A 12594-nucleotide genomic window follows, 5' to 3' on the forward strand; every position below is an offset into this window, starting at 1 on the left:
GGATGGACAAATAGAAACAATGAAGTCATTGAAGATATCCTCGAAGCTTATTATAGTAGGAAACCAAAGTTATGGATTGAAATTTTCTTTCAATACACGCAAAGAGGAGTTGTCTATCATTGCGAAAGTGTAAAACTTATTTATAAGCACTATCAATGTATTCTTCACGAGGAAAAATTCTAATTATTTTCAAATTTCTCCTAACTAGTGAATAAGATGAAAGAAGACATGATAAACAAAAATTAAGCTTTATCAAAACATTTATAGCAAATGATATTTTGATTCATTATGATGAAAGCATTTAACTAATAAGTTTTTCTTATCAAGAGTTTTTCTAAATGAGACATGAGGCAATGTTCATTACTTTTGTGCTATGTCAGTCAAAGAATCGAGTGTCCTCGATGTAAAAAGGAAGGATTCAATTATTCAATGAAGATTGGAGGCAATAAAAAGAGATGTAACTAACAAAGACTCTTTCTTCCTGTAGAGGGCACTCACTTATAAAAAACTACCGACAAACTAGATCGCAATACGTGATGCTTACTATTCTTCTTGCACTGATGTCACTTGTACATCTACCCCTATGTGCACGTGGACAAGCTGTACCTAGTTCTAGGGCTTAGGTAGGCCTAGGAAGTGTTATTACACCTTTGCGGGTCTCTACACAAGACGTGCATGTCCAGGCACTTAGAGTAGTTGCATACCCTCTAATTGCACAACCCATGATCACTAGCATTAGTACCCAATATCAAGCATGAGCATTGTTGACCACATGAATCCCCTTTTTGCAGACTACATATGAACCACCTCTTACAAATAATAAAGCGACTTTTCACATACCAAAACGTGGGGATTTTCAGCCAAGCTGCTCTATGCAGTCTTTCTCACCTATATATGAAGCCCATGGGACGCTAGAAGGCGCAGCAGATAGACAGGAAGCAGTAGCTCTCAACAAGACCATCCTCTCCAGCGTTTTCTCAACAAGAGAACATTTTTAGGTAGTGTTTTTAGCCTTGATCATCAACGTTTTTCAACGAGCAACGTTTCTGCTATGACCTGGCATAACGCCACAGAACCCCGCCTGATCCGACCTTTCCATTGTCTCGCAGTTGGTCGTTCCATCGTGGCAAAAATGATGGAACCTGATTTCAGCCAGCAAATCCATCAACGCTTTTCAGTTTTCAGCCATCATCATCATTCCCAACGACAGTCCAGCTCATTAGCTTCGCCGCATAATCCCGATCTCATCAACATCCCTAGCGTTTTCAAATTTCAGCAGATTCAGCCTTTAGTCTCGACATCGTCATCATCATCGATATGATCATCATCGTCGACATCGTCGTCGTCGTCGTCGTCGTCGTCGTCAAGCAACACAACATCTAGAACCATTGTACCAAACTTTGTGCAATCTAAAGAAAATACCTCTCTAGCAATAGAGAGGGCTCCTTTGGGAGGGGTTTGGGACTCCCTCTGGGGTCGTCTCTTCTCTCTCTCTAGCACTCTCAAAACTATTCATTCACAGTTTCCACTCACCTTGCTTTGGTCATTGCACACTCTCATAAAGCAAAAGAAGGCTCTCCCTTCCTCAAGTAAAAGGAACCTTGAGCACTCACCGATCACTCATCCTGAGCTTGCACCATCATTCACTTCCGCTGCACATTACAACTAAGGAGACAGATCTTCATTCTCTTTGGCAAGGAAAATTGTTCAACTTCTCTACGAGAATCTACACAATATGCCAGGTCAGTTCCACTTCAAAAACATCATTTAAGGGACACTCTCAAACACTCAGATTGGCTCTAGAAAAGTACTATGGGCCATGGAGAGCTTTCTCATGAACGCCTTGTCTATGAGAAGATTCATGGACACACCTTCATAAAAGTATGCAAGTTGGTATAGAAGATTCAATATCTTTTCCCAAGTTTCTTGATAGCCCATGCGTCACAAACCATAGGTGATGCTATGACCTCTATTTATTCACATTCTTGTTAAAGAGCATAGTGGTGATTGCCTTGAGATTAAACTAATAATGAATGTACATTCTCGACACGGTAATTTTGAGCCACTTGAAAAGACTCAACTAACATGATAGGACAAAATGGTACTTGACTTCTTGACGGTAACATGATAGGATGAAATGGTACTTGGCTTCTTGATGGGCGAGAGTGATCAAACATACTTTTTGAAGATTATACATCAAGCGCAAATAGAGAATTAAATAAAGAATAAGAAGGACTAATTGTTTATTTGACTAGTCTCTTTCTAGTCGAGATACTATATTCATCCTATCAAGTGGTAAATAAGTTGGGCGATATTCTTTGTAATGATACAAATTATGTCATCGTCAAGTTTTTTGCATCACCTAATTCGTTGTTTTCATTAGGGACTGTAAAGCGTATATCCATCATTGGGTCATTGAGTTGCGCTAAAAATCCCCAGAATTAGAAGGTAACCTTTGAACTAGAGTTAAAAACCAAGATGGACAGAATATTGTCTTTATTGTTGTCAATGTAATAGATGTATCACTTGACGGAGAATGCTTGTAGATTTTTGTAATTGGATTTGAGGATTTAAATACACAAGACAAATCATCATTGAAGACTTGATGGACGGTCATTTGTAGCCCTCAACTCACTTCACAAAGTTACATAGAACACAGAGTAGCATCGTGAGGCTTTGGAGATAGGAACTTCAAGAGTAAGTATGGTACTATGCAAGATTGAACTATTGTTCTCTTCTTGTTCATTAATGCATGCTTTGGCCTATTGGTTTGGCGCTTAGATGTAATGAAAATGTGCATGTATATCACATAATAAGTAGCCATTGTTGTGATTTGGTTTGAGTTAAAAAGCTGAAGATACGCTGTTAAGAGTAAGCATGGTACGATGCAAGATTGAACTATTGTTCTCTTCTTGTTCATGAATGCATGCTTTGCCCTATAGGTTAGGACCTTACATGCAATGAGAATGTGCATGTATATCACACAATAAGTCGTCAAAAAATAGTCTAAAACAAGAAAGTCTTAGTACGCTCATTGGATGTCACTAAAGTGATCGTACAGCCTTCCTATGTAGTTAACATGCAATGAGGTTTGAACGATTAGGTTTAAGAAAGAAACCGACTAGCATGGAAATTAGGAGCATAAGAGAGAAATCTTACAGATGGATAAGGCCATTTATAATGTTGGCTCCACCAGTCCAGCAGTTTTTGGCGGGCATCCTTTGGTAGCTTACCTTTCTTCTTCTTCTTCAAAAACTCCTGCTTGAGGCTGCAAATGAAGCCACTGTACTTGCGCAGCAGCTGCTCTTTCAGCTTCTGATCTTCGGCGAGAGGGTCGATCATCTCCTCATGGAAATCGACCTCGCCGCAGCTGGCATCACCCTCCTCTTCCACTTCTTCTTCGGCTGATGAGCTCCCATTATTATTCTGATGATGCTGCCCATGGTTGCCAGTCCCGTCCCCTTTCTCATCACCTGCAGAGTGCAGGTCGTCACATTTAGAACAAAGATAACTTTAGAAAGAAGGCAATCCCGCTATATTTGGAGGCTACTACCTGCTTAACTGAAAGCCAGGAGCTTAACAAAATTAGGGCAACATGAAACAGTACGCACCCCTAGAAAGAAGGCGAGCTAGGTTTAGCAGCTGGGGTGCAGGGCTACCTCAAAATTAGAGACAGCTTCTACATGCGACACAAGAAGGAAGTAGGCTTATGCAAACTTAGCAGAAAAACAACAGACGTACCACTTTTCAATGGCTCCGGTAACGTGTCAAAACCTTTCTGGCTTTCCATCACAGGAGTGGAGTACGGGTGATGGATTCACCAGCCTTTAGTATTATGTGCCAATCTCTCTATCCCATGCAGGCAGGGCCGAGGCCCATGTCCCATGCATATTATCCCATCCCTTGCTCGACTTCTTCTAGACGTCTGACGCTGTGTTTTTCCTCACCAATACCACAAGCTCCACCCCTTGCCGAGCTTCTAGACCTCTGACGCTCTCTCTCCTTTAACACTCCTTTTCCCACCTTCACAACTTCCAAAGCGCTCCTCTCTCTCTCTCTCTCTCTCTCTCTCAGACACACACAATTTCATCATTCTACGTTTTCCAATGCAAACATGGTCTAACATGGCCTCCATAAAGGTGAAAGCAACAAGAGTGTATTGTACAAATTAAAAAATGCAGAAAGATGCTACAATGAATCTACGAATAATGCAAGGCCCAAGAGATGAGCTCTCACTTATCTTCACAACTGTTTTCCAAAACTCTACATACTGTGGTGTACACGAGATTGATCCAGGCATGAGTCTCCCTAGTTCTCATGCTAACAGCTCCTTATATTATGTATGAAGGTGGTGTTACATATGGGTTCACAATATGGAATGTCCAGCCGGGCTCACACCCTACACACCACACCTCCCACAGGGAGAAAAATGTGCACATTGTTTTTATGGCTTTTTTGGACGTCTCGACATAAGCAAAGCATGAGGTCGCTATCCCTATGCTAATGGCTATGCGATGAATGACTAACTAAGGGCTATGCTATGACCACATGAGCGTGATCTTTTTGTGAGCTGGGGCATCCCATCCAAAAGGGGTTTGGTGTGATTATGGCATTTCTTAAATAAGAACTCTACTACAATATTAAAAAAGTTAAAACTTCAAGCAGATGGAATCCACATTTCAACTATAAAAGCGAACGTATCAAGTACTTCTACACCCCGGTTGAGGTAACTCTTAAATAGACTACCTACGGGTGATCTCGGGATACAAACTACATAACTCGACTACAACAAGGTTGAGTACCTTCAGCTAAGCAACAATTACATAGACATCTTGGTGATTGGTGTAGAGAAAGCTAGAGCAAGGCATGAAAAGGTTCTTCTACAGGACCCACGGAGGCTAGGTAGAGAAAGAGGATGCATTCAACCTGGGTAGAGCTTGAATGGAGCTGAATCCTCATGGGCCTCCACTTTGAACCTCCTGAGCAAGGGTCTATCCATGGCACGTCACAGAGTGGAAATGAGCAATCAAAAACAACTTTGCGTGGGAGCTGGCACTAGATATGGCGGATGATAGTAGTACATATGATTGCTAGAAATTTAGGAATCACAAGGGGATTGTCAGCCTTGTCGTGCAAGAGTCTACGATAGTCTCGAACATGATCTTGTGGGCATGGTATGATAAATTTCCTTAAGATGTGGAGAAGATGACATGGAACTAGACATCTCTTTCTAGACAGAGTTGCAGCTCTCATGCAAGGCTATATTGTGCGCAATTAAATGCCCGAAGAAAAAACCTTTCAAGCTAGATTGATATTCTCTATTTGTTGGGATTAAGCAGAGCGAAAACAATAGTAGTGACTTCTTGGAGCTTGAAGTGGAACACAACATAGGAGGAAGCCAAACAACGAGCTTGTCTTGATAGATTGCTGCGTTAAGGGTACAAGGATTCAAGGGTGAACATCGATGGCTAGAGTGCAGAAATAAGGGATATAAAGGACTCATATGGAGGTGTTGAAAGAAGCTCTAGCCATGTTAATGATTGCATCAAGGGGCTGTGAGATGGTGCATCACAATAGTGTTGAACAAGCACGCACGAGATAGGGGAGAGAGAGAGACGACACCACAATTGCAAACCCCAAAGTGTGAAGATTACTCACACAGATGATGTATATATAGAGGGGACCCAAGCGCTATATATAGAGCTCGTGCTATATATAGAGCTCAACATGTTGAACAAGCACGCACGAGATAGAGGAGAGAGAGAGAGACGACTCCACAATTGCAAACCCCAAAGTGTGTAGATTACTCACACAGATGACGTATATATAGAGGGGACCCAAGTGCTATATATGGAGCTCGTGCTATATATAGAGCTCAACACCCCCACTCAAATAAGGGTCCCTAGCTATGGATGAAAAAAACCCTTCGGGGACTCAAGGGAAAAACCCACAGCTCTATATACACCCACCGTTATATTAAAAATATCATTGAATTTACAAAGAATGCTTATGAGGAGCTACATCACTCCTACCAAGTACAGCAATGGCCTTAAAAGGCTCAAGAGAGAGATATCTTTGTGTAGACTGCCGACATCTGCTCACCAAAAATGTCGTCATAAACTTCTTTATTCTGCCATAATCTCTTCACCAAAAAATGTTTTGATAAACTTTAACTTTTGGTGATACCTGCAAATATCATAAACTCAAGAAATACAATCGAGAAAATCTTAGCAATGTTAATGAAAATAATCACAGTCAAAATATCATAAGAGACGATTTGCAATGCTACCCTTTTGATAACATAACAATGGATAGTACATAAATACATGACATGAAATGATGTCCATACAATATTCAAGAAAATGGCCATAACAATAATGACATGACCATGAGATGGCACATATGCATGTATAACAAAACAGGAGTATATGTGTGCACATATGTATATATAACTAGATGATCCCCATACGATATTCAAGACAATGGCCACAACAATGATGACATGATGATTGATAATGTCCACGACGATATTCATAACAATGACCATAGTAATGATGACATGAGGATGACGATATCCGAGATGACATTCAAGACAATGGCCATAACAATGATGGCGTGACGATCAGATAGCACATATGTATGTATAACAAAATAAGAATGTATGTGTGCACATAAATAAATGACAAAAGATGATGTCCAAGAAGATATTCATAACAATCACCATAGTAATGATGGCATGCCGATGATGATGTTTGAGACGATATTCATAACAATGGACACAACAATGATGGCATGACGATGACGATGTTCGAGATGATATTCAGAAGTGATTTCCATGAAAATAAGTTTTCAAGTGGCAAGATGACGCATTCAACTCTATAGAATGATCATCAAGGCACAAAAGCGAGTAAATTACTCCATCAAGAATTTTAGTAATAATTCATTGTAAATTATATGAATTTCTTTATGAGTGATAGAGCATCAAACTCTCCAATATTGGTCATGTCACTACATGAGCATCATAAATTGAAGTTAAAATATTCAACACAATGTCTAGTAGACCATCATACAAAGCACTAATGCTCAAATCCTTGTCCAGCATCATAAATTGAAGTTAAAATATTCAACACATCATCTAGCAATTCATGATATGAAGCACTAATATTAAAATCCATGGGCATTCCATGGGATCAAAGTCAGTTGGTATAAAATTCGTCTCTGTTGAATGAATTCAGTAATTAAATATGACACGAAGTCTACTTAAAAACATAAGCCTCACGTACGTCAAAAGAGCTGTAAGAACATAACCCGGCCCAACAATTTTGTCCACATGATTTTTAAGGGCCTATTTAGTCAATCTAATTCTACAATGTCAATGAAAGATATGATGAAAGAAAATCTATGGTTTACAAATTCATAAAGTCTAGCTAGAAACATAAGCCTCACATATGACACAAGAGCTTTAAGAACGTAACCCCCACAATTTTCTGTCTACATGATTTTCAAGGGCCTGTTCAATCAAATCTCAGTCTATAATCTCAATCAAAATATAATGAAAGAAACTATATGATTTGCAAATTGCAACCTCTTCTTACAAACTGATCGCAGAGCCTACAAACAGCACCAAGACCAACTTACTCATGAATAAACCAAATATGACATTCCTCATCACCATTGAAGTCAAAGCCATGGAAGCTAGAGGTTACTCTCGTGAGAGTAGAGACCAACTTACTCAATAAACCATGGGATGACATCACCTAAACAAACACTAACATCGTGCAAACATGCTCTTTGATTATCCATATACACAATACTACCACCATAGAGCATGCATCACATCACTCAAAGACCACATTGATCAATGTCCTAGATGCCTATGGGTCTCTAATCTTATATTGATCTTAGTCCCCATCCTAGTCCCCATCAAGACCTTAGACATAAACTATCCGCAATGATGTCTTCAGCCATCACATCGAGGCTGCGACCTAATGAGTTTTTACTTTTTACTTTTTTGGGCTAGAGCCGGCAAGCCAACAAGGAACTGCCTTTGCTTTGCATGCACGCAAACGAGTCAAAGACAAGTTATCTTGCGGACTTGTCAACAAGGGGAAAAGCGCCTCCATGCCGTATCGTGGCATGTCAATGGGGAATGGAAGCAGGTTTCCCCCTCGGGGGAGTAAAAAGTCTTTTCATGCCATGTTAGTCAGTCCATGTTCCCTTGTTAGTCACGCCACCCGAGGGTAATGTCAGGAAATCACCAAACGAATTCAATGATGCATTTAAGGATCAAGGCTGAGAGAGAGGGACAGACCCTTGTAACTCACAGACCGTGTTGAATCCTGTCCAGGTACTCCAAGATTTTCGCCTGGTAGAAAAAGGCCCCCGTCCAGCGGATGTCCGGTAGGACTGCCATACCCAAAGTGGGCGTCAGCCCTGTAGTTAAAATCCAACGCCTCCAAAGCGACCTAATGAGTCAAGGACCTTACATAAAATAGTGTATACTTGAGAGTGTCTGCATGTAAATACTGTAGCACAAATTGAAACTCATAAAACGAAGCAAATTTCTAGGACCCTGTATATAAGACACAACTCTACAATCCATACCTCAGTAAGGTCTTTCGTGGTTTTTGTTGTTCTGGTGCCTGCAGGCCCTTGAGGTGCACCTCCAAGGTTCAAATGAATTGCACCCATCAATGTTCTATAACACCTATTTGTCAAGGGAACGATATGGTTCTACGTCAATATGAATGCCTTGCTTGCACATACGCACAAGCATATCCATAAAACTCCACTCAATCATCCACACTAGTTACAATAATGTGATGTTTCTTTTAATAAAGCATGCAAGTTAAAACATATCATGATAAAAATAGCATTCCTCGCCCTATTGTTGATTGGGGCCGGTGGACGTAGCCCTTTGGAGGCACTTGTTAAGCCGGGACTTGGAGATCTTAGAGAAGGTCATAGCCATCGTGAGGCACTGCCAAAGCTGTGACTGGTTGACAGTAAAAATTTCCTAGTTAACAGTGCGCTTTCTTGAGAGAGTTTGCATGGCAGCAAACAGTACGCAACAAGCCAATCGTGGCAGTCATGGGCAGTAGCCATAAGACGTTAAATAAAGTACGGTGTTGGCTCCTTGCTGCTAAAAACTCAACGCGATGCCAACAAAAACTGACTTCGTCAACATGGGAGGTGGAAGAGAAACTTCGTCAGCATGGAAGCAGGCCCTCGGTAGTATATAACGACAGGGAGAGGTCGATTGTGTATGAAGGAAATGATGGCTTGATAGCTTGAACTATAAACCAACCTTCATGAGGAGCCGCGGGGTCTGCATATTAGTGCTAGCGCAGATTAAAACAGAAGCCTGTCTCTCAACAAAAGGCTGCGATGCCTGCATATTAGTGCTATTCTGTGCTGACCCAATGCTCCCCATCATTAAAATAGCACCACAGCTAAAAAGCACTAGCCTTGACGTAGAGAGAGCTCAAACATGCCGCCTCTCTCAGGCAGACCAATCAAGCCCGAAGTAGCTCAACTTAAGTAACAAAATTAGGCTCTGAAGGCAAAATACGAACTTGCCTGGTGTGTGTTTAATCTTCCTCTCTCAGGCAGACCAATCAAGCCCAAAGTAGCTTAGCTTAAGTAACAAAATTAGGCTCTAAAGGCCAAATACGAACTTGCCTGGTGTGTGTTTAATCTGCGATCGGCTTGTGTTTAATCTGCGCTAGCTTGTAGTTTTATAATTACCAAAATATACTGAGAGCCCTAAATCTAGCTAGAAAGCGTTCTATTTTTAACATGCAAACTAATAATAGCGCTGTATAGCGTGGTTGCAGACCCATCGTGTTACCAATTGTAGCAATATAGCTGCGCTTGAATCAGCTGCCATCAACGCTAAGCATTGCTGCTATTGTAAGAACGCCACCTCTTCTTGCTGTTGCACACTATCAGAGTATGCCCGAGCGGCGGTAGAGGCCGGCTTCTGCTCGCTAGTGCTATCAGTTCTCAGGGACGCACTGTTTTTGCTTTTACCGCCATGCTGCATATGAGACATAGATGTGCTTCCCATGCAGAGTTTATCGGCTCACTGATTAACGTATCAAGTGTCTGTCAGCTCGACAAGCCGTAGCGCTCTTGCATGGGATATTTAGCTGAGATTGCAAGCCATAGCACAACGCTCAGTAGTTCTTGGTTTCGCTTTTCCTAAAGCCTGCTCACAATAGAGCCCTAAAAATCGATCGTTCATCTCTGTAGGACTCGCACAACAACGCTAATGTTAGTACGAACAATAAATGATACCAACAAATTAAATAAATAATAACTTATCTTCCTTGTGATGACGAACTTCAAGATTGTCGTGCGTGCCATGCAACCACCGCTCTGATACCATGTTGAACAAGCATGCACGAGATAGAGGAGAGAGAGACGACACCACAATTGCAAACCCCAAAGTGTGTAGATTACTCACACAGATGATGTATATATAGAGGGGACCCAAGTTCTATATATGAAGCTCGTGCTATATATAGAGCTCAACAAATAGTAGAGTGAGAAGTAAGGCTACACGTGCTACGTTGCTTTCTAAACAGTGATACTACCCTATGTCAAACAAGAACACCATTGCAAGGCAAGGATTTAGGGCAAGAAATTTGAAAGTAAAGTCCACATCAATTAGAGCCCCCAATCCTAATGCACTTGTGTGGCCACTCTTATTGGATGAGGAGGTGAAGTTGATCCCTTCCTGTCGAGTCTCTTCTCAATCGCAAAATCTATAAAAGATGTCCATTTTTTTCTCTGAGAGGGGGAAGATGTGGTGTGTGGCCAAATAGACTGTAGTGTGAACGTCCTTGTAACAACCTTTAGAATACTATAAAGAGGTGTCCTCAAAGAGAGAAGACACTCAGTTTAGACTGAATCTCGTGCACACCACAATATGAAAAATTCCATAAGTAAATTGACTTATATTTAAACGGTTTTACACTGAATTATTTTTAAGTTTAGTTGGTTCTATCACCTTCAATTTTATATTTCTAGGTACATCTCAAAATTTGTAGGTGGGATCACAGTAAACCTAGGGTTTCTTTGCAAGCACTATTGCTATCAATGATCGTCATCAACACAAGCTAGCACTCATTCCTATGTTTCAAGAAATTACTCATTTTCATGAATGTTTAAGAGACCTACTAAAGATATTGATTTTATTTGTGTATTTTTGTGTAGTTGCTAGGCACTTAAATGACAATATAGACAAAGTCCTACATGTACTAGGCTATACACTTGCATCATTGGCTGCCCATAAAGGGAAATATGATCTACCATCGCCTCACACTATTTTTTATAAAATAAATGTTAGTGAAATACTAAGTTGTTGGATAATTCAATTTCTCAAGTATTATAAAGGCAATCACAAGGCTACCAAAACAAAATCCATTCACCTTACACTTAGCTTTATGCATGTGCAAAACTAACTTTTTGACTCATTTAGACCACCATACATTCCAACAGGCTCACAATGATAGCTCAAACAAATCTCCACTGGTCTCATGAACTAATTGGGCTTTAAGTTGGGATTAGAACATGTTGCACTTGGCTAAATATTAATTCCATCTATTCTCGCTTAAGTTGAGGCTAGTTTGAGTTGTAGACTCTATCAAACTACACATAGCATGAGAAAAAGTTGATTCCTCACATTGTCACTTCTGGAAAATATAAAAAGTATTCTAAGCTATTTAGGGACCATGCTTGAATTTAAGTTGCACATAAAAATTTCTCCACATACATATCCTATAGTTCATGAACAATATCCGATTTCTCTTCATTGGGAAGACACTCTAAGGAAGGACTCTTTGAAGAAAACATCAAATACATTACCATAGTTCAAGAGAAACCTAAGTTCATAGGGCATGTACATATCATTTTTTTATCCAATGATTGGACATGAGTCGTGCACTCCAAGTGAAACTTGATACATTTCTAACAACTATACTTGATACATTACTTCATTACTTCAATATATTCTTACCTCCTTTTATCACAAATATATTTTGACGATGTTTTTTGCCTCGATTAGGAATCCATAGCTTTCAAATTTGAACTTAAAGTGTGAGTTTTCAAAATTATGTTACATTTCTCAATATCACAAGTAGCAAGTATTTGGGAGTTTGGCATCAATGACCTAAGATTTTACCTCACTTCAAGAGGTCATGTGAATATTGAACCCACGTTATTAACATTATAGACATGCATCAATGTCTCCATCTATAATGATAGATATCGACACTCATAATAAGGGTCATATGTGTATACATGCACTAATATCGACACATACCGACAGAAATTTTGGTGACTTGAATGATTTTCAAGACATTTGTTTTTCTTTGTCAATTGCTAAAGCTTTGTCTCTCACCCTATTCTTAAGTTCGATATTGCATCTCATGGCTCTTTCTTTCACATTTCAATATAAGTACTGCTCCATGTACCCAGACACGCACAGGGACGTGCGCACACACAAACACACACACACACACACACACACAAACACACACACATTTTCATGTACAAAATCACATTAATACATTTAAATGCCCCTTAACA

General features: G+C 40.1%; 1 protein-coding gene across 3 annotated transcripts in view; it reads right to left on the minus strand.

Annotated features, from left to right (window-relative positions):
* Positions 1–12594, minus strand: part of LOC147443723 (uncharacterized) — an 82250-nt gene that overhangs the window by 35840 nt on the left and 33816 nt on the right. For all 3 annotated transcript variants that reach the window (XM_086526531.1, XM_086526532.1, XM_086526530.1), the window contains exon 5: positions 3160–3473. In XM_086526531.1, coding sequence (XP_086382657.1) covers positions 3160–3473 — 314 coding nt within the window. The remainder of the gene's footprint in view (positions 1–3159; positions 3474–12594) is intronic.

This window comes from Adiantum capillus-veneris, chromosome 13 (assembly GCF_014529385.1).
Source record: "Adiantum capillus-veneris isolate H3 chromosome 13, ASM1452938v2, whole genome shotgun sequence".
Lineage (NCBI taxonomy): Eukaryota > Viridiplantae > Streptophyta > Polypodiopsida > Polypodiales > Pteridaceae > Adiantum > Adiantum capillus-veneris.